Source organism: Calypte anna, chromosome 10 (genome assembly GCF_003957555.1).
Source record: "Calypte anna isolate BGI_N300 chromosome 10, bCalAnn1_v1.p, whole genome shotgun sequence".
In the NCBI taxonomy this organism is placed as follows: Eukaryota; Metazoa; Chordata; class Aves; order Apodiformes; family Trochilidae; genus Calypte; species Calypte anna.
In genome coordinates, this window is record NC_044256.1 from 22,255,739 (window position 1) to 22,278,767 (window position 23,029).

The 23,029-nt window shown below is 49.2% G+C and overlaps 1 protein-coding gene across 1 annotated transcript in view; it reads right to left on the bottom strand.

Annotated features, from left to right (window-relative positions):
• SHANK3 (SH3 and multiple ankyrin repeat domains 3) overlaps window positions 1–23,029 on the bottom strand; it is a 289,287-nt gene that overhangs the window by 216,587 nt on the left and 49,671 nt on the right. Inside the window, exons 5-8 of the mRNA XM_030456676.1 lie at window positions 16,877–17,028; window positions 16,457–16,624; window positions 14,762–14,878; window positions 13,408–13,485 (exon numbers count right to left, since the gene is read on the bottom strand). Of these exons, the coding sequence (XP_030312536.1) occupies window positions 13,408–13,485; window positions 14,762–14,878; window positions 16,457–16,624; window positions 16,877–17,028 (515 nt within the window). The remainder of the gene's footprint in view (window positions 1–13,407; window positions 13,486–14,761; window positions 14,879–16,456; window positions 16,625–16,876; window positions 17,029–23,029) is intronic.

Genomic DNA, 23,029 nt, shown 5'->3' on the forward strand with positions numbered 1-23,029 from the left:
AGAGAGGAAAGGTGGGCTGGTGACATCTCCAGAAAGTCCAGAAAAAAGATTCTGCAAGGGAAGAATGACAGATTTGGCCAGAGCCACGATGCCACCTGAAGAGAAACCTCCCAGTACCACTAAGCTGCCTTAAGAGATCAAGTCATGGTTACCTGTGACAGAGAGCTGAGTGCAAGGCTCATGGGTGGTGAGTACCTGGGAAAAAGAGCATCTCAGACACAGGAGAGAGGGGAGACTTCAGTGAGGATGTTACTTGGCCCCATTGTTCAGATGGACAAATGCTGGATGGTGCAATCCTGAGCAGACAGAACAGGACAGAGGACACACTGGTCCTCCTGGAGAAGAGGTGGTCAGTCTGGTCACTGGTCTGGCCAGCACTGAGGGATGGTCTCCTGAAGGGACTGGGTAGCATGTAGAGCTTCGTCCAGGATGGTCCCTAGAAAGACAATGTCCCCAGGAAGGACAAACCTTCCAAGAGCTACAGGCTCAGCCTGAAGGATGAGGAGCCATGGGGCCTCCTGGGCAAGGCAGAGTCTGTTGCTGGGCAGGGAAGATTTCCAGTCAGCAACACCAGCTGGATATTCAAAGCTGAGATGGCATCTGACTCAGAATTAGATCAGGCTCACACTGAAGACTGGAGGAGGAGTGGGAGGCAGCCAGGAGGCCAGAAACCTGATCAATTTTTACAACACAAACTTCAAATGAAAAGACAGAGGAAACAAATTAAATAAAATTAGGATAAGAAGAAAGCCTTGGAGAGTAGGTAAATGAAACCCCTGAAGTTCATCAGGCAAATGAAAACTGCTCCCAGAGAGCAAAGCAGCCCATGCCTGGAGCAGCACATGGGCTCTGGGTACCCACAGAGGTGGCACGTGTAAGAGGGGACACGTGTCCCCAGCAGGGCAGTGAGGCTGGAGCATGGATCCTCCAGCACTGGCACTGCCTCTGTGAGCCTGTCCATGCTCTGCCTCTCAGAAAAAAAGAACTTCCAGCCTGTTACATGATGACAGAAAATCATTCGTGACCAGACAGCCATCTCATGGTCTGCAATCCCACACTTCAGCAATGGGAAGCCCGGAGTTCAGTTCTATTGTGACTGATAAGAAAGAGTAAATAAAGCATTAATCTGCCAGCTGAAAACATTTTACATCTCTCACACAGAAGAAAAGCCACAGGTCTGTCCTTGGTCCATCACGGATGCAGATGATACAGCTGTACACAAGACAAGAGGGCAGATGGCAGGAAAGCATCCCAGGAACATCCCAGGAAGGAGAGGCTGGTGGGCAGCATTTCCCAGACTTACACATTCAATAGGCAAGTCGTGGTAAGGTACAGAAAACCTTGAAAAAACAAGAATTTTCCATACCCATTAAAATATTGGATATTGGAAAAGAAGAGAAACTCCAGGGAACAGAAGGACTGAAACACACTCATCAAAAGCACTGCCTGGTACCAGTCCCAGGGACATCAAGGCCAGGCTGGATGGGCCTTGGAGCAGCCTGGGCTGGTGGGAGGTGTCCCTGCCCATGCCAGAGGGGTTGTGACTGGATGAGCTTTAAGATCCTTCCCAGCCCAAACCATCCCATGGCCCTGTGACATGGGACACGAGTGTTTCTCCCACCAGCAGCCCCTCCAGATGCTGGTGGCACCAGCACCTGCCCTGGTCACCAGCAGCTGGGTCACCCTCCCCAGGCTGATCCTCTGGCACAGAGGTTCACCTCGTGCTGGTCACTGACACTGAAGGGACTTCTCTGCCTGTGTCAGCTTCACCTGAGCACACCAAAATGATAAATATATTAATAAATTAACATATTAACTAGCTGTATTAATATATTGATTATAAATAAAGTTTTATTCCATCCAAGAAAGAGCTAAATTGTAGATTAGAGTGGAAACACTGCTAGGAAAAAAAATGTGCTCTCATTTCCCTCGTTTAATTAAAGAAAAAAAAAAAAAGTAATTTTAACTTTTTAAAAGGAACTCCCCTTTTCCTCCCTTTCCTGTTTTCCTGTAATTTCTTCCCAGTTCTTCTTCTACCAAGAAGGCAGAACTTGTTTTTGTATTCTCAGTTATGGCTGTTCACACCTGTTCTCTCTGCTTCACAATTACTTTTTTTGCCCATATCTGGGTTTATATTCCTGTTTTGTTTTATTTACATGCATTACTGCCCTTTTTTCTCCTCCAATTAGCTTTCTTGCTTTCTGCAACATTTTCAGAAGAATCACACTATTTCACAAGCCATGCAGCATAAGCAGCATTACCTGTACTCACATCAAGGAGCTCATTTTGTAAAACCCTCACAGAGGCCATGTAGGGCCCATTAGGAACACTGACACGTATTTAGCATTTAGAGTGCTTTTCTGAATTATTTCCTCCTGCATATCTGAACACCACTTTTGACAGCATCAATTCCAATTAGATTTTATTCTTGTTTTACTGATAATTCCCCTAGTTTGGGGAAAGTAAACCTTGTAAGAAGAAAAAAGCATGATGCAGGGAGTTTGACTGACAAGTTTATGAGTCTGGCTGACAGAAGCAATGACATCTGAAATCAGAAAGATGAAATCCAGAAAGGTCTGGTCCAAACTTGGCCTTTGAATGGAGAAATCAAGTGGATAAACAGAAGGTGGAGAATAACCAGCCAGGCAGCATAAAGCAGAAAACAACGTGTGGCAACAGCAGCAACCCCTACCTGAAACACAGGTCAAGAAAAGGATGACATTGCATAAAGGCAAACTTCATTCTAGGAAGGGAGTGATGACCCATCTGGATTGATGTTTCCAGTTTGGGGACAAGAGGTCTTTGAGGAGAGGGTGAACAAACTGAAAGCAGTCAGTTGGAAAAGAATCTTGGAAATCCTGGCCACTGAGGAAAGAATGATAGAAGTGGGTTTGCTCACCTGACATCTCAGGGGGTGTTACAAAAGGGTTAGTGACCAATTATCCCACCAGTCCACTGTCAGAAGGACAAAGAAATACACTTACTTTGGAAGAAAAAATATTAAAACCTTAAAACAAAAATTTCTGATTTTCTCAGCACAGAGGAGCACTGAGGAAATCCTGCTTTGACTGAAGGTGGGGGTTCCTTAGCTGAGAGTTTTGCAGCAGATTTGACAAGCACTTCCAGGGCTGGGAAAAGTGAGATTTTCATCTCCACTCCAGACACCTGTGCCCAGAAATGCATGATACAAGATAGTTACCTTTTTCCATCACAGTATATCTAGATTGAGTCCAGGATATGTATTTGTATATAAATTGTTATATCCAAGTTATCTTCCTCAAAGTGTATTTGTTGACATGAAGCTACCATTCAGCAGGACACGACCCAATGGTATTGCTCAGGTTCTTGGTCTGAACCTGCCCTGTGATGGCAACAACCTCCTAGCCCAAGGTCCTGATGCTGGAGGCACAACTGAAGATGCACATGGTCTGGTGGGATGGACTCTGCTGGGATGACCAGGTCCCTGCTGCCCAGAGCTCATCAATGTGGGAGGTGAAAACAGAGAGAAACTCCAGCATAAACCTTCAGGATAACAACTGCAGCCATAAAGGCCAACAGAGTATTGGTCAGAACCAAGAGTGACTTCAGTGAGGAGCTCTGTGTGCTGCAGGAGCAGAGCCCATGGGAAGGCACCGGGTCACTCCTGGAGCCAAGGCAGGAGCAGGAATGGAGGGAGAGTCCCAGGGTGGACACAGAAGTGATCCAATAGCTGTAAAAGCCTGGAAAATATGAAAGTTAATGGAGATCAAACTATTTGCTACTAGTATTTACTCAACAGGGATGAGGTGATCACTGCACATAGGGGAAGAAGGCCAACTGCTTCCCAATCACAGCCCACACAAAACCAGATTTCATTAGGCAGAGCAACACTGAGTTAGAAGATGACCTCTGGGCAGGAGGGTAACTAAACAGCTCAGAGGTGACAGACCCCTCCAGGCATGTGTGAGGAGCACAGACCCAGCAGCCCTCTGACCCTGGTGGACGGGTGTGATGTACCCGGTGAGCATTTCCAGCCCAGAACCAAGACCAAGTTCAGTCTGCAGAGAGTCAATGAATTTTCCTTTTCAGGAGGTAGAGTGAGGTGGTGGGGACAGTCTGAGCTCAAACCCAGAGGTGCCAACCTCACCTGTGCATAACGCTGTGGCTCTAAAGGAGCAAAGAGGATTTGCAGTCACTAATAGTTTATTTACATTGCAAACCATGCTTCTCAAATCTGGATTATAAGCAAGCTTTTAATTAATCTGAAGTACAAGGAGGGTTGGAAGAAGTGGGGTTACTGTGTTATCTGATCATTAAGGACAACAAGGAGCTTAAGTGCAGATAAAACACTTGTCAAAGGTCCCAAACTGCACTCAGTTACAATCTTGAAAGTTACCAAACATACCTTAAATGCTAAAAAAAAGGCTTCCCACTCAGATAGCAAATGCAGTAAGTTTGAGGAAGATGTGCTGCATTTTCACTACATAGTATGTTGAATAACCACTCCAAGTGCCAACAGGAACTCCACACCTCCATAAATTATTTTAATTTCTACTGCAGCAGAGCTGGGAACCAGAATCAGTAGGCTCTGCACACACAAAACCCCCCAGTCCTCCCAACCCAAGTGTCTGACAAGGGAGAACAGACGGAGGAGGACAAGGTGACTGTTGTAGTGACGACAAGAAAAATATGGAGCTTATTAATACAAATAATTCTATAGATGTCCTCACATCAGCTACAATTTTCGGCACTGGTTAGGACTAAGTCTTTAAAGTAGTCCAACAGCAGATGTTGTTCCTGCACTTCACATGTGTTGAGGAACAATGGCAGCAAGAACTTGCAGCTCAGCTGAGATGTGAAGTATTGTCTGGCTTCATCATCTCCTTCCCAGTATTCCTCACACTGAAAAACTATAATCTACATAAGCAAAATTAAGTTTATTAATTTCTATGGCATCACAAGATGCAATGCCATTAGTAACTTAGAAATCCAAACACTAGTTAGAAGCTAATTTAAATGAAAAAAAAAATCACAGTTAACTGTAGACATTCTTTAACAAAATCACTCCATTTGAGATTATTCTGTTGCCTGGGCAACACGACTGCAAATTGCAGAGTTCAGACCATGATGTCTATTTTAAAGCAACATGATACAAATCTTTGAAGAAAATACATCTAAAAACCTGTTTGTGTTGTATGAAAAAGCTGATACAAATGGTATGTTAAGATAACATCAAAGTGTGAATCTTTTGGGATTTAAGGAGAACAATTCAAAGTGTTTTAAGGCCCAAGCACCTGTGCCAGAGATGCCCCTGTGCTCAGCCCTGGTGAGGCCACACCTCGAGTCCTGTGTCCAGTTCTGGGCCCCTCAGCTCAGGAAGGAGATTGAGGTGCTGGAGCAGGTCCAGAGAAGAGCAAGGAGGCTGTGAAGGGATCCAGCAGAATTCCTGTGAGGAAGGGCTGAGGGAGCTGGGGGTGTTGAGGCTGGAGAAGAGGAGGCTCAGGGGAGACCTCATCACTCTCTCCAACTCCCTGAAAGGAGGTTGGAGCCAGGGGGGGGGTCGGGGAGGTATCAGTGGGATAAGAGGGCTCGGACTAAAGAATGTTTTCCTAATATCCAACCTAAACCTCCCCTGGCAGAGCTGAAGCTCTGCCAGGGGAGGTTTAGGTTGGATATTAGGAAAGGATTCTTTGCAGAGAGGGTGATCAGACACTGGAATGCCCAGGGAAGTAGTGGATTCTCCGTGTCTGGAGATCTTTCCAAAGAGCCTGGATGTGGCACTGAGTGCCATGGGCTGGGAACTGCAGCAGGAGTGGATCAAGGGTTGGACTTGATGAAAGGAGCAGGGTATGCCCAGCCCAGCAGGACATGGTGGTCCCAATGAGAGCTGGCCAAGCACAGCAGTGGGCAGGGGAGCCTCAGCACCCCCAACACCACACAGAACCACAGAACCATTCTGATTGGAAAAGACCTTTTAAGATCACTGAGTCCAACCATTAACCCAATTCTACCAACCATTACCCCACCTCCACTAAGTCCAGTGCTAAACCATGTTTCTCAGCACCACATCTCCACAGCTTGGAAATCCCCCAGGAATGATGGGGATTCAGCCACCTCCCTGGGCAGCCTGTTTCACTGTTTATTTACCTAATCAGCAAAGAATTTTCTTCTGATCTCCAGCCTAAACCTCCCCTGGCACCACTTGAGTTGTGCCAAAAGTTCCTCTTGTCCCATCCCTTGTTCCTTGGGAGCAGAGCCCGACCCCCCCTGGCTCCAACCTCCTCTCAGGGGGTTGCAGAGAGCCACAAGGTCTCCCCTCAGCCTCCTCTGCTCCAGGATCAACACCCCCAGGGCCCTCAGCTGCTCCTCATCAGGCTTGTCAGGGATCACACAGCAAACATCACCAAGTGAGCAGATCAGCTGAGCCTCCTAAAACCCAGATGCAGTATTTAGGGCATTGTCTGCCTTTCTGCCTGGTTCCACAATCAGTTCAGGAACCACCTCTACTTCGTGACAAAGCACCAGAGATCTGTGGGCCACAGGCAGAGTCATGCTGCCAAAAACCTGCTGGGAGCCATCTCAGACCATCGGTGACAGGTCTTGGATGCCTGGAAAGGAAGGGGCACTACAAGCAGTCTCAGAGCAGGTGCCTTCACTTTGCTGTTCAGAAAAACACTGGGCAGAGCAGTTTGTAAACAGAGGTTCCCAACAACAGCAATTTGTGAAAAGAACATGTAAGGGGCACAGTGTGTTTCTAGGAGAAGGCCAGGCTTTGCAAAGAGACTGAAGAGATCATACAGCTGTCTGCTGCAAGGGTTTTGACAGCCTTATGGCTGTCAGAAACAACAGAAATTAAATCCAGCTGAAGCTTCTGCCAAGTGATGAAAAACTGATCAGAAAAGTAATTCATGACTAACTGTCAGACTAAGAATGTGTGCTAAATGGATTTCACACATCCCTACCCCAGGTTCAGTAGTATTCAATTTTTTCATTAGCAACGTGGATGATGGAGTGCAGAAGATGCTTATTAAATTCCTAGATGAGACCAAGCTGGAGGGAGAGGCAAAGTCATTAGAGGATTAGAATTGAAATGATTGTTGGAAACCTGAGAAATAAAATAGGTTTGGTCAACAGAGACAAATGTAATGACAGTTCATGTACAGGGATCACAGGAGATGGAGCCAGACTCTTCTCCCAGGTGTACAAAGAGCAAGAGTCAACAGGCATGAGGTGCAGTGGGGGAAACTTTGGATGCAATGAGAAGGCTCTTCCTCAGAACAGCTGAGTATGGGAACAAAGCATAGGGTGGGAGTGCTGCAGGCTCGGGGGCTTTCCAAGCCTGCCCAGAAAAGGGCAGGAGCACCTCAGGAGCCAAGGGGTCAGCAGCCAGGCTCACCAGAAGCAGACCTCCCAGGGTCTACCTGGACCTGGTGGCTCAGGGACTCTGCAATACCAGGCCCAAAGGCAGACAGGAGAGAGCAGGGCTGCTGGAGAAGATCTGAGGACTGCAGGATCACAAGCTGAAAATGAGTCAACAAAGTCATGCTGTGGCAGAAAAGGGAAAACATCCCAGGATTCACAGTGAGCATCCTCACCTCTGAGGCGTGTGATGGAACCCCTCCATGTGAGCAGGCTGGGAGTCAGCTGGAGAAGGCTACTTTTAGGGACAGAGTTAAATTACAGACATGGGGAGAATCCAGAGCAGATCAATAGAGATGACCAGATGATGCTGTCAAGGTCTCAGCAGGAAAAGCTGTGTGCTCTGGGATTTTCAACCCATAGGACAGAAGAGCTGATGGGCAAGGGGGCATCTGGATGTCAAAGCAGAAAGGTGGCAGCTGTGGAGAGGACAAAAATCATCTGTTCTCAATAACATGGAACAGGGATGGGGTAAAAATTCAGTAAGAAAGATTCAGGTTAGATGCCATGAAATGCTTCAGCTGCAAGGGCAGGAGCAGACAGTCTGGGGAGGCTCAGGAGGAGCCATCAAGCAGGTGAGTGAACACCAGGCAGAAAACATCACATAAGAGCTGAACTGGGGGGAGGCAGAAGAGCCCCAAAACAACCTCAGGTTCCTTCTCAGTCTTAGATTCTATTGCCTTCTCCAACAGGGTGGCTGGCTCTGAGGGAGGGCAGCACAGCACAGGTTGTCCATCCTGGTCCTGGGAGGTGTTCAGTGTGGTCTCCTGCAGCATCCACACTGCAAAATGGGACAGGGATGGTTTGGGCAGGTGGATGATGAGGTAGGGGCAAAGCTGGCTGGACCACCAGGCTCCAAGGGTGGTGATGAGCTGGTGGCTGGTTATGAGCACATTCCTCAGGGGTGGATGATGGGACTGGTCCTTTTTTGGGTTCTGCAGGAGGGTGGGAGTGAGATCCATGTCACCAGCCCTGGGAGCAGCTGGTGGCAGGAGGGCAGAGCTGCTCCTCATTGGGACCTCCTTGGGCTGGAGAAAACAACCAGTGGGGACTGGTGGAGTTGGGCTGGGAGAAGCACTGAGTCCTGCCATAAGCAGGACAGGACAGAGCAACCAGCTTCCCTGAAAAGGCCAGGGGAATGCCAGCAGCTCTGACTGTTAGGTTTCAGTGAAACTAGCAGCAACTACTTGTATACTATTTTTGGGATCCTCCTGCTGTTGGCAGGGAAATCTCTGTGTGGAAGAGAGCAGAGCTCCTGTGTGGCAGCACATCTCCAGCCCCACACCACCAGGCAGACAGCTGAGGGACCTGAGTGGCACAGATGGCCCAACCTGTTTGATACAGAGGTTGGAAACCAGAAGTTATCTCAGAGGACACCTGAAACCAGGTGATGGAGCCTTCCATGTCTCATCTTTATCTGCAAGAAATCAGGACCTGACAGCATGGACAGGTGGGCAGCTGGACAGGACAGTGTGGCTGGGTGGCTCAGCCCGGGGAGCAGTTCTTAATGGGATGGCAGTGACAGGGGGAGCATCCCAGAGGGCACTTTGCAGTTAACACCAAACTGGGGGAATGGTCAATATCTGCAAGGGCAGGGCTGCCACCCAGAGGGACCAGGACAAGCTGGAGGAACAGGGCAGCAGGGCCCCCATGAAGCTGAAAAAGGACAAATTAAAGTCCAATGTGTGGGAAAGCAGCAGCCTTGGCAATGACACAGGCCATGGAATAAGTAGTTGAGCAGAAAAGGCCCTGGAGGTCTTGGTAGATAGCAAGCTGGGTTAGAGCCATGAGGACAGTGACTTTTGCAAGGGTAGAGGGTATCTCCTTCCCTCTCTCACACTTAAGCAAGACCCCATCAAACCATGTCTCACTAGCTGGTTGTGGAACCACAGTGTGACACAGGGAGGCTGGTTCACATGGTCTGCCTGCAGCCCCAAGTGTGGTTCATCAGTCTGATGGAGTTCATCTTGCAAAGATGAATGATTTCATTTCCAAGTCAAATCATGTGATTTGCATGCTCAGAGAAGGATACAGTCATTCACAGGATTTGAAAGGTCTTCTGAAATCACAGTGACCACCTGATACTGAAAGGGAAAGGAAAAGAGGAACAGAAAATACTGCAGCTGGCACTTAGTATTTCAATTAAAACTGCAAGAAACTTCAGACAAGTGGACCTGGAGAGCTTGGAGCTGTCAGCAGTCCCATGTAAGAGAAAGACTGGAGCAGTAAGGGTGGGCAGCCCTGTCAAATGTAAAAAATGCACCTCTTGAAAAACAAGACTTGAAGACAAGTCTTCACCCTTCTAAGAGGGAAACCATGGCCTCGTGTTGCCATCCTGAACTGTGGCTTATAAATCCATGATTTCAGCTCCCCAGCATCCAGCATAAACTGCTGGTGGGAGGAAGGACCCAGACACCCCTCACTGTGGTTGCACAATGCCCAACTCATGTGCCTCTCCATGTGTTCCAGCCCCTCCCTGGCACCTTCTTGTTGCTTAAACAGGATGGTGGGTTCACCGTACCAACAGCAGCAGGTTTGTACAGCCCCATCTTGAAGCTCTGTCCTTCCCACCACAGGCTCCTGACCCACGGCATGCTCCAGTGGCCAACACCTCACTGTCCAGTCCATGAGCAACTCAAGGCACAGGGAGGCTGGAGAGACAGCTACTGCTTTGGCAGCACTTTGTATCTGCCTCGTGACATTGCTAAAGCAGCTGCAGGGAGAGGGAAAAAAAAAGCCCCAACTTTTGTTCTACCCAGTGCAGTTTGAGTATGCAACATCCTACCTGAAAAATGATATCTCCATCCTTCTGTGAGAAGAACATATTTTGATTAGGGGAGCTTTGGTAAGCATCTGCACAGGGAACTCCAAGACAATTTATGGAGGAAAAGCCAACTTAGAGCAACCGGAGAGGGAGGTACAAACTCAGCTCAGCAAAACAGGGAGATGCAGTTTGCCAGAAGCAGATACCCTGGCAAAGCCCTCACCTGAAGCCCACCCTGCTCTGGCACTGCTGCCAGGGGAGCTGAGCCTGGGGGTCAGGCCCTGTGCAGCAGGAGGTGACATGCCACCCCAGGCCAGGAGCATTGCTGATTTGCTGCAGGGAAGATAACCAAGCAGATTACCACTTCTAAACCATCTAAATTACTCACTGCTATCTTGAGTCATCTCAGGCCACTGACACGAGGCTATCTGATTAACAGCAGCAAGCAAATTAACAGGAGGGACGTGCAGTACACTGACTAAAGAGCCCTGGACCAGCAGAGACATTTCCATGAGCTCCAGCAGGCACAGCACTGCTGGGGCAGCCCACACTCCCTCCTCCTCCTCTGCCCTGCTGGAGCTCTGGCACCCAGCACCCCTTCACCACAGCCACCAGGAGACAGCCCCAGACTCACAGCAGACAGTGACTCAGTGACAGGCTGGGGTCTGGAGCCTGCAAACCAACCAGGGAGTCAGAGCTGGATGCTGAAGGGAGCTTGTCACACCATGAACAAATTCTGGCTTGGGTTTGCCAATAAACAAACCGATTGGGTCACCAACCACAGTTTCACTCTCTGGAGCAAAAACTTCCAATTACTCACACTGTTTCAGAAAGGAAAACATAAACACTGTTTTTCCCTCATTAAGACCCACTAGGTCTCTGCAGGACAGGAGCAAAACCAGAGCAGGAGCCATTTGCCCCCCTCCACCACTCGCTACCCCACCCCATGTCCTGCAAATGTCCAGAGCACTGCCCTTCCTCCATCTCTTGATACCAGAAACTCAGCTCATCTCAAAGAGAACACAGAGTTTCCCCTAAGAAGCCTCTCCCTGGAAATAAATATTTTCACATTACATCAGAAAGCTGTCAGACAGGAACATCCCTCAGAGCAGAGCAGAGCTGCTGGGGAGCTGCAGTCTCTGAGCAAGGCAGAGCTCCCACACCAATCCCTGCCATGAGACAACATGGGGCAGAGGGAGGATGGTCTGAGCCAGGGCAGATCCACAGAAAAGAAGGCTGCCCACCAAGGGCTGAGCTCAGGCACCCCTCAGCAGTGGTTGGCACAGTCACTTGGAGCAAAGCTGTGACACCTATGCTCCATGGTGAGCACCCACCAGAGCCATCACCCCACACCATCACAGAACAAGCTCCCACCAGATAACCACCACTTAACAGAAGAATTAATGGCATGGCCTTGAGCTCCTGCACATGACAACACACCAGGCCACCTTTAGGAATGCTCAGTTTGAGCTGAGGCCATTTTTCCTCTCAGCACTCAAGCCAACATGTTGCACAGTTTGTAAGCAATTTGGTCTCAATCCTAATGAAGAAATTACTTTTAAACAGAACACTGGAGTGAGCTGCCCAGGGAGGTGGTGGAACCCCTGTCCCTGGAAGTGTTTAGAAACTATGTAGATGAGGCACTCCAGGACATGCTCTAATGGGCATGGTGGTACATAGATAATTTCTTTTTTTAACTGGGGGGATGGTTGACAGTTACACGTTGATCCTAGAGGTCTTTTCCAGCCATGACAGTTCTGAGATTCTGTGAAGATATGAGCTATACACTTGTTTCCTGAAGCTGCCAGAGTGTTTTTAGTTCCTCACACCACACACACCAGTGATTCCCTCCACATAGCTGCTCCATCCCTACCTACAATGGCAGTGAGCACACACACAAGTTCTCTGTACCCTTTAGGACAGTGTGCTTTAATTGGAATTAGGATATACTTCATGTTTAAATGAAATATCCTTATGCTTGTGGCAGGGCACTACCCCATGACTGCCAGGGAGCAGCAAGGTCAGTTTGGAGCATCTTGGTTCTGACCAGGGAATTAGTGCCTTTCCAGTCAAGTCAGTCCCTTGGGCTACACCAGGCTCATGGGACATTGCCACTTCTGCACAGGAGGCAGTGCTGGGGCAGCTTTCCAGCCTGTGCAGAGCATCTGCCCAGCAGCTCCCTGCCCAACAAGGACACTGGCCCAGGCTGCCCAGAGAGGCTGTGGTTTCCAAAGCCCTCTGGATGTGTTCCTGTGTGATCCTGCTGTGGTAGGGGGTTTGGAGTTCCCACGAGGTCCCTTCCAACCCCTGATATTCCATGTTTCTATGACCTGCCAGGTCCTCAGCCACACACCAGGGCAATGCTCAGTGCTGTGGGTCACAAGGCTTCCTTCTCACAGAGGACATCTGTGATGTTTGCTGGGACTGCATGACATCATAGCTGAGACCCTGTGGCCTAAAGGCACTACAAACAGCACTGAAGGAGAAGTCAGGAAAAGCATTTCTAAAGGACTAATAATCACAGACAGCTGCCTGAGCTGTGGATGAGTAAGATGCTGACAGACACACACTGCTCTCAAGGGACACCTTGAAGATTTGTATTATCTGGACATTGAATCTGAACATTTCTGGAAGGTCCTTGGGCAAATGACTGCTCCAACAAGAGCACAGACAGATTCTCCTCTAGAAAAGAGAGGCAAAGCAGACCATGGGTGGGAGGAGACCTGCATCACCAACTACAGCCCACAGGCAGTCACTGAGGGTTTGCTAACTTATGGCAGGAGTCATCCTGCAAGATGACTGAGTTTCCCTTTTTCACCTCTGTTACCCAGCACAGTTCCTAGAAAGCTACTCCAGAGTTTCACTCCTTTGTGTCTACAGGTCTTCTAACTTGCAGTTTATTAACAGCACATTCAGGTGCATTCATTTCCGTGGCAACTCTGTCCTTGATTTGTAAGTATTCTCCTCCTGCTCTAACATTTACTGCAACATTTTTACAGATGGCAAGAACTTCTCCTTTTCACCTCCACTACACACGACCAGACAAGCCAAGCTCTTCCAGTCTGCCACCATAAGACATCACCTTCACAGCCCTTTCCACATGCACCCTGCATCCCTTTTCCTACCCTCTGCTCCAGCAATTAAGCTGGGGTCAGCACAGGCACTCTGAAGCTATAGGTTTGCTCCATCTCAGCTTTATGACTCCTGAAGGGCTCAGCAGGAGGGCCATGGAGCTGCTGCCTCACCTGGAAGGCTGTCTGGCTGTTGTAGTTGCGGATCTCCTTGCTCGCGCCGCGGAAGAGGAGAACCCGTGCACAGCTCTCCTGGGGAAGCAAGGGAGAGAGGGGGAGAAACCAGTTAGCACTGCAGGCTGGTGCCAGGGAAGCAAAGTGTGTGGTGTCACTGTGCTCAGAAAGCCAAGAGCAAGGGAGGATGCTCAGCCCCTACCAAGTGGTCACCCCCAGCTCCAAGCTGGCTAACTTCACCCACCTGTGTGCAGCTCTGGGCCATGGGAACCCAAACACCAGCCCAAGAGCTACAGTGGCCACCACACCTCTCCAGGTAGTGTTGTTTCCTGAAGCCTTCTATTGTTTTTGTTTTGCTTTTGATTGGTTTTGTTCTGGTTCTAACTGGTTTTGTTTTGAATGCTCTGTGCTTCTCAATAAGGTCAATTCAACTTGGTTATGATCCCCTGTTCATGCTGCTCTCCCCACCCACCCTGGTGGCCAAGGGTGCAGAACACATCTACCACCCAGCAAGCCACAAAGCAGCCTCAACATGCAACTGCCCATTGCAAAACATTAGCAGTGTTCTATTTTTAAAGCATGGACACCTGAGAAACTGGAAACTCCCTTTATAATCAGAGCACATAATACAGTGTATAAAAACTCTAGGAAGAAAACCTCAGATATTGACCTCCAGACCTCAGGAGGAGAACCGTGGGTGTGCAAGACCTGAGAGGGGTTCCTCCTCCTCCACCACCTCGAGGTTCTCCTGAACTGAGGTTAGTGACCACACAGCAGATAAAACAGAAAGGGTGCCCTGTGTTGCCTGGACAGACATGTTCAAAATTCAGACAGTAGTAGTAAGAATTGAGGGCTGTTTGTGAGAAGGATAAGACCCCAGTCCCCACGCCTTCTCCAGAGCAGGGTGAAAGCCACCAGCTGTGCCCAGCAAGCCCTGGGGAGCACCAATGCCCACCTTTAAATTAAATGTGAACACCTGGGCCAAATTAGCACTCTTCCCCCTGGCCCACTGCTCCCACCCAGCCAGTGTGGGACTTGCTGGGAAGCAGGAACAGGAACCAGAGGAAAATTACAGAATGAGTTAGGCAGTAAGTCAGCAAAAACATCTTGGGAATGGATTAAAGCACAGACTCCACTCTGTCCACCTGCCTCTTGAGAAATCCATAATCAGGCTGGTGCCACCAGCAGAGACAGCCTCAACCCAGGAAGAGTGTGGATACAATTCAGGACCCTTCTGGGTCTGGGAACAGGGACAGCAATGAGAACGTGCCCAGTCCTGTGCTCTGTCTACCTCAGGTAGGCTGTGCCCCATCTACACTTTCTTGTTCCCATGCCCAAGGTGGCAGAGCTGTACCTGGTTATAGAGAGCACAGATATGAAGAGCAGTGTTTCCTGAGGCATTCTGTGCTGTCATATCAGCGCCATAGAAGAGAAGATGCTCCAGGTGCTGAACGTGGCCATAGCGACATGCCTGCTCCAGACACAAAATGAAACAAGAAACAGAAAATCAAGGAGCAGCAGGAAGATGATAAATCCCCTAAGATCCTCTGCTAGGATCAGAGGTTGAATCAGGCTGGACCTGCAACCTGAAAAGTTCACTGAACTTGCACACACACTGCTCCTTACAGCCATATGCACCTGAATACTCACTGGACAGATTGCATCAGCTGCAGATTTGGGATCAGCACCATACTGGTACCATTACCTGGAGGTACAGCCTCCTCCAGACTGTTTGCTATCCCAGTACAATTACCAGGTGCAAAGAAGCCCCAGAGCACAAGCAGGCAAAGAGAAGGGCAACAGCCCCACATCTCCAGCTCACTGGCGTGGTCTTTCTGTTGCAAGACAAACCTCTCTTAGGGTACAACGTTCCAAGGTCCAACCAGGTGTTCCAGCAGAAACTCACAAATAGTGCTCTGAGCTTATAGTTCTCAGGGCTGACTAGCCTGGATCAGTGCTATTGCTCCAGGAGTGACTAACCTCTCTGCTGGCTTGCTCAGGACTGAACTGAGCCTGGGGGTTTGAGCCTCACCTTTTATTGGCCCCCTAATCCTGCTCATGGGCAGTGGGGGCCCGTCCTAATCAGGCACAGGTGGGCTTAACACAAGCTCATGCCCACTACCTGGCAATTAGTGGCACCTGGTTGCCTCACTTCACTACATCTTTCCCTCTACATTTGGTCCATCCTGGCACCCAGAGTCCCCAAAGGTCTGCCAGGGCCAGGTGGGGTGGAGGCAGGAGGGGCAGTCACTCTCTGTAAATATAGCTCACACACACTCCTTGGGCTGGGAGCTGGGTGACTCAGGGGGCCATGGGCCCAATAACAACCTGTCCTCTTGATGTCAGAAACAAGGGGACTTGAGGCAGAGCCAGTGTGTCCTCCCTTCTCCCAAAAGGTTTTGGTCTTGAAGCACAGAGCCAGCACTGGTCCCTAAGCCCAAGCACACATCTTCCACACACTGAATCCACTTGTGTGTAAAACAGGGACAGATACAACTGTGACGGGACATAGGATGCCTCAGGTGTTGGACTGAGATCCCAAAGCACCATCCTGTGAAGCAGTCATCATCTGGGGAGGATCCAGACACAGAGGCCAGAACAGAACTGCCTGAGCCTTGGCCTGGAATGGGAGACAGAGTTGGCCCATCACAAGCAAGTCTTCCACACAGAAGCCACATGGAGGACACTGTGTCACTACAGCACCCCAGTGGATGGGACAAGCCCCTCCATCAGCATCAAGATGATCAGGATTATCCACTGAAAACAGTGGGAATAGGACAGGGAATAATGGGTTTAAATTAGAACAAAAGAAATTCCACCTCAACATGAGGAGAAACTCCTAACCCTGGCCCAGGCTGCCCAGAGAGGTTGTGGAGCTCCTCTGGAGCCTTTCCAAACCCTCCTGGATGTGTTCCTGTGTGGGCTGCCCTGGGGGGGGATCCTGCTGGGGCTGATCTCTGGAGGTCCCTTCCAACCCCTGCTGTTTTACGGTTCCATGATTCCAAGACATCAGTCACCCCTCCAGATCCCATCCCGCCATCCATCCCACCTGGTGGATCTCCTGCCAGCCATTCTCATCCACGCAGCCAAGCCGGGCGTAGTCGTGCAGCAGGAGCTCGCAGCAGTAGGGATCCCCCCCCACCATGGCACTGTGGTACAGCGGCGTCAGCCCCCGACTGTCCTTGTAGTCCGGGGAGGCACCCAGGTCCAGCAGCGTCTGCAAAACAAGTCCCTGCCTGGCTCTGGGGTTCGGGCAGGCCCAGGGAGGGGACAGAGGGCTGGGGGTGCTCCGGCAGAGCAAGCAGGCAGCACCCACCCCCACAGCACACCCTCCCCTCAAGGGTCCCATTATCAGCCCCGTGCTTTGTCCTGGGCCGTGCCCCCTGAGGCGAGGTGAGGGGGTATGGCCCAGGCAGGCGGTGTGGCCTCTGCCGTGGTGGGCAGGGGCAGTGCTGGGCATCAGACTCACCATCAGGGCTGCGTGGTTGCGGCAGCGCACGGCCTTGTGCAGGGCTGTCATGCCCTCCCGTGTCCGGAAATCCAGGTGGGCTCCCCCGTTGCGCAGCACCTTGATCATCTCGGTGCTGAGCTCCAGCTGTGCCGCCGCCGTCAGGGGACACTCTGCAGGGAGACACTCTGGGGTGACGACTGGCCACAGCCACCCTCGGGTGGTGTTTGCAAGGTAGAAGCAGAGCCCTGATGCTTCATCCCAAACCACACCTCTCTCTATCCCTCTCTCTATCCCAACCTCTGTCTCTTTCTATCCCAATGCACAGCACAGCATGGACGTGCCTGGGGAACATCTGGGGCGTGGATACACATGGGAAACCTCTCCTGAAGCACAGACATGGTGCTGAGGAGGGAGGAGGGTTTCTGTCCTGCCCTGGGGGTGCCAGGGGGACATGAGCTGCAAAGGACCACACTGACCTCTCCACATCTGATCTGACAGCCCAAAACAGGAAGAAGAATTTTCTTTGATATAAAATTAGTGAAGTTTCTTTGAGAGACAAAATGTTTTTCTGAACAGTTTGATTATAATTAAATAAGTTTGTTTTCTTCAGAGTGCAACACTACAGACAAAGAAAGTGTATGCCTTCTTGCTCAAACAAACCCCCAGGTCCTTCCACCCAAACCTTCAGTACCACAACCAGAGGAACGTGAACACCAGCTGAAATGCCATCAGCTAGAAATTCAGCTGTGTATTTTTCAGAAAGGTACCTGATTTGCACATAAATGGAGATATCTCAGTTTAGTAGAAATAACTATTTCAATGATAATAATAAAACTGTTTGAGATACAAATATAGAAGAACAAGAACATTAGAGCGTTGCTATTAGCCAAATTTTTACTTGAGATAGGGAGAGGTCAGACAAGGTTCCATGGCTTTGCTAAAACTCTCCGGGTTTCATGCTACGAGACACTAATATTAAAAGAGGAGATTGCTGAAGACCATTGGCAAGAGGGTTAAAGATGAGGAATCCCTGGCAAATGAGAATGTTACAGATGGGTCTTCTAAGGACCTGCTCTCAAAACCGTGTCATATTTAACAGTGTGGATTAAACTGGAAGTAATCCCTAAGAAATGTCACACAGACACCCCCCATGTTGTTACCCATGACAAAGACAACAGTACAATGACTGAGGTGGCTTTGTGCACCCCCTGCCCAACGCCAGACCTCAGCAGAGGGCAGGCATGGTGCTCCACAGCCAGAAATAAGGGATGCAGTTTAATCACAAAGGTAATTACCATGGTAACCATGTATGGATTACAGTGGAATGTGGTAGTGTTCACACCACCAGCAATGTCACCTGAGAAGAAGCACTGAAAATATTCCCTGGGCTCAGGAATAGCTGTGAAGACCAAGTTTTGGTGGAGGGTCATTGGTATCAACCCACAACCCTTCTCACAGCAGGAATCACTCCCAGGAGAGAGTGCAGGAAATGGCAGAAAACAGATGGATGGATGCATGGATGGAGGGATGGATGGATGTGCTGCTGGTGTGGTAGCAGGGGAGGTTCTCCATGGACCTTTGTAGAGCCCACAGAGCCATCACACTGGTGTCAGTGGCTGGGAAGAGATGGGTAACTGCAGTGGAAGCACAGCCAGCTTTCCATCAGAGCAGGATGTGGATGGGGGTTCCAACTCACACACACACTGCAGACCAGGAGAGATGAAGGGCAGGTGACCATGGACAAGAAAGAGTTTCTCTCCTGTGGCAAGAGTTTCTCCTCCTCCTCACCAACACCAGAACCACCCCCCATGCAGATCATCCCCCAGGTCTCCAGCTGGGGTCACCCAGCTGTTTAAGGCAAAGGGAAGTTAGGAAGGAGAATACAGGGAAGTTCTGGTCTTTTAAGGTCCATCACTTTTCTTCTGTGCCCATACTGTTGCTTTAATTTCTGTTGCTATCTGGTGCTTTTCCACCTTAATTTCTATAAATCTCTTCCTTATTTTTAATTATTTTGAGAGGACACATTTGGCCTTTGCAGTGTGGCAAGAACTCAGACTGCTACAAACTTCAGGTTGTGCCTACGAACTGAAGTATCCCCATCAGCCTCTGCTCCAGGCACATGCTGCCATTTCCACGTGGTTAAATCACCAGTCATTTTTCAATATCTCAGTTTAAATGAAACAAAATTTTCAAAGAGGCAGAAGAAACAGAAAACAAGGCTTCAAATCTTCTTTTAGTCTGTTATGCCAAATTCAATTAAAAAATCTATCACTTCATCCTGAATCCCAAAGCCTGAGAAAGGTCCAAATAAGGCATTTCAGGATGCACTGAAGGCAGTGCAGATAGCAGTTTGTTCACTAAATCTAATCTTATCACCATCTAATCCAGGATTTAGTGATTATACTCTGCTAATTCCTGGAAACATGTGTATCCAAATATATGCTTAAAGTAATTAAATAGTAAGTGAACAACATCTGTTTGTAGTGAGACAGGACCAGGTGCCCTGAGTTATTGATGAGTGGGTGTGGGTTCACCTGTGTCTGGCCTCCCTCCTGAGCATGTGCAGGAGCACGGGGCCAATAAGAGAGCAGCTGAGACCCACAGAGAGAGCTCTCACTCTTCAGTGAGCATGGAGAAGCCCACAGCTCAAGGAGCCCCAGGAGCAGGCAAGAAGGGGTAGATCCTGGAGCCCCAGGAACAGCCCTAGGACATCGTCCAGGAATGGGCTAAGCCCCGAGGCCTCAGGATCAGCCCTAGGAGCAAGAAGGGCTCCTCCCGCTTCATCTGTTGTCCACTGCAGCAAAGAAGAACAAGCAAGACACTGCATGCTATGGACTCATGGATGAAGGACTCTTCCCTGGCAGTGCTGAAGGCTGGATGGGGCTCAGCCTGGGCTGGTGGGAGGTGTCTCTGCCCATGAAAGGGGCTGGCATGAATAAGCCTCAAGGTCCCTCCAACCCAAACCATCCCATGACTCCATGAAGATGGAGCTGCAGGTGGGGCTCTGGCTGCAGGCTGTCAGCAGTCAAGCTCCACCATGGGGGTTTGGGTCCCTCTGATCCTCACCATGCTGCTTGTGGGAAAAGCAATTACATTCCCCAGCAAAAGTCTGCAACAGCAAATGGGGGCCAGCAGAGGAGAGCTGAGTCTGGAAGCAGAGGAAACGAGCACCTGGGATTGTGTGCAGAGGAGATGTGCACGTGGGAGCAGCGCTGGTGTGCAGGGGAACAGAGCCTGGAGAAGGAGCAGATGACAAGCTGGTGACATTTTTAGGTCAAGAAGAAATAGGTGCAAGTTGCTCCAGGGAAGGTTCAGATTGGATATTAGGAAAAAAAAATCACTGAAAGAGTGGTGAAGCATTGGAACAGGCTGCCCAGGGAGGTGGTGGAGTCACCATCCCACGGTAGATGTGGTGCTTTGGGAGATGATTTAGTGGTTAAGGTGGTGTAGGACTGACAGTTGGACTTGATGATCTTGAAATGCCTTTACAACCATAATGACTCTATGATTCTATGCTCTGGGTCTAAAAAGCTGCTGGTGAGGCTGTTCCTGTAGCCAGTGGGTTGTAGGGAAGCAGAGGTGGGGACTGGAACAGCTTCTCAGAGGATTCTGTTGAGCAAAGGGCAGCCCAGCACTCCTGCAGCCTGAGGGAGGAGAGCAGCCCCATGGAAGGGACATTCTGCTCTGGCACTTCCAGGAAAGTTCACACAAGTTCTTCTCTGCTCCACTTAAAGGAGTGTTTTCTCTAAGTTTTTGCCTTTTAATGATGTTTTTGTTGTGCTAAAAGAAGCTCAGGATGTAAAGCATCACTCCTGTTTTAACTGCAGGCTTCTGTGGAAGCAACGGATCCAAACAAAGCTGTGTTGTAGGATAAAATATCCAAGCTCCCAGACCCAGAACTGGACCAAGATCCTCCTGCTTCAGGTCTGGGTCTGGTGTCACATGCACACCCTCAGAAGCCAGCAGCAAAGTGACAGCTCAAGAGGACAGTCACAGTGTCACACGATGTGGATGCTCCTCCACAGCCTCACACAAGAAACAAACTGCAGAGGCTCTGCATGTTCAGGAGGTGTCATGAGGACTGGAATTCACATGGCAAGGCAAAGGCAATGAGGGAAGGTGAGAAACCCCAGAGCTACACTGTGAGCAGAAACAACCTCAAGACTCAGATACCACAACTGAGAGGGCAAAAAAACCCAACTGTCACTCCAGGACTGAATTAATCAGTTAGGAATAAGGAGAACCTCTGTTGCAGTTGAAATGACAACAGGCTTGATATGAAAGTTTTCATGCAAGGAAGGTTACTGTCTGTTGAGTGTCCCTACACAGATCTACAGGACACAAGAACAGAAAATATCTGCCTGTGACAGAGGCAGATACCTCGTGGTGGCATTTCTCAGCTGTAGGTGAAAACATTACAAGATCACATCTCATCTCCAATTTCAGTCAAATGCAAACATAGCATTTTTCACCAATCTCCATCTGCACCTTTGATTCAAAGAGGTGCCACCAGATTGTTTAAAATAAAGCACCTGGATTAACAGATTTTAAGTTGAGCAGGACTTTAACTCCACAAACCACAAGCCACTGGAGATCCATCCAGTGTTCCCCCATCTGACCACAACTTCTGTCTGAGCCACCACTTTCAGCTGTAACTTTCAGCTACTAAAATGGAAAACAACAGAAAACACAGCACATCTGAATGTTCAGCTTGTTAAACAAGTAACAGTTAATCAAGTTAATCAGTTAATCATGTAACTGTGTACATGTACTTTGAATGCATCATGCCACAGCCAGCAGAGCCTTGCCAAAGTGCAGGTGAAGCAGGAGAGGAGGGAGCTGCCCTTTGGGCACAGGGGCTTTTCCTCCCAGCAGCAGGCTGAGAAAGCACCATCAGGCACTGCAAATATTCCTCCCCAATTCCTTACTCCTGCTGCTATTTGTCCTCACGTTGTGCTGGGGCCACAGAACCATGGCCTGTGATGCTTTCCTCTCATTCTCTTGCTGTTCCCCTTTCCATTCCGTGTGAGACAGCAAGGATTTGCCTTCCTCCTTTCCACATGCAAACCTACTGCTCAGGCTGGGTCTAATTTTAGAGTAACGGTAACTTTTCAAATATATTTTTAAGCACTTAAAATGTACCTGCAGGAAGCAACGGTGACATTTTTTTCTTTTAATCTCTTTCAAAGACAGATAATCTTTCCTAGCATACTTCCCCAGCAATCCCATAGCACTGGCACATGAACAGTGACAGTGGGCTGTGAGGGCTCAGGAAGGGACCCCAGGCTGCAAACCCCCCTGTCTCTTGCACTGGTTTTAGAAATACAAAAGAGAAAAGAGCAAGAACAGCACGTGCTGGAAAGAGAAACCAAGAGTCAGCACGGATGCTCTGGAGGCCCAGATGAACTGGCAAATGTACATCATCCTTCTCATCTGCAACACAGACACATCTCCTTCTGAACCACTGGACTCTAAACCTTGGGCAGTGTTACAGGGCTTCACTCCTGTTCCCTGCTTTCTGGAAAATCTAGCGGGCTGCAGATAAGGTAACTGAATTCCCTGCATTGAACAGGATCATGGATAAAGACCCAGAAATATTTCTGGGGGGTCAAGGTCAAGGGAGGTAGAGGAAAAGGTTACAGAAACTGAGAAGAGGATCAATCATTTTTATTAGGGATCTATTCTGCCAGGTCTCTGAGACAGTAATACTGAATTCCCTGCTTCAGAAACCAGTGGAGCAGTTCCCAGCTGCCTCCAGATGGGATGGAGGGAACACTTGTGTTGCACAGGAGTGGATGAAGAAGAAAGATTCAGCTGCTGAAGGGCTGAATGTCTAAACCCTCAAGGGTTTGGGTTCCCTCCATCCACTTTTGTACCAGGAAAAAGAATAAATGGGGTTGGTAATTATCAAGACCTAGCCACACAGAAAGGAGCACTTGGTGTCAAGGCCTATTTGCAATATCCCTGGTAGATTCATCCCTAGAGACACAGCAGATGAAGGAGAACTGCTAATAGCAATGCTGCTCTGCCCAACAGGAGAGCAGATTTACTACAGTGGTTTTGTAAAGGATGGCTGAGAAGTTAAGAATAGCACTTATGCACTGCAGCTTTTGCTGTCTTTGCTAAATACCAAACACTGCAAATACCATCATTTATTTATTCCTTCTCTTG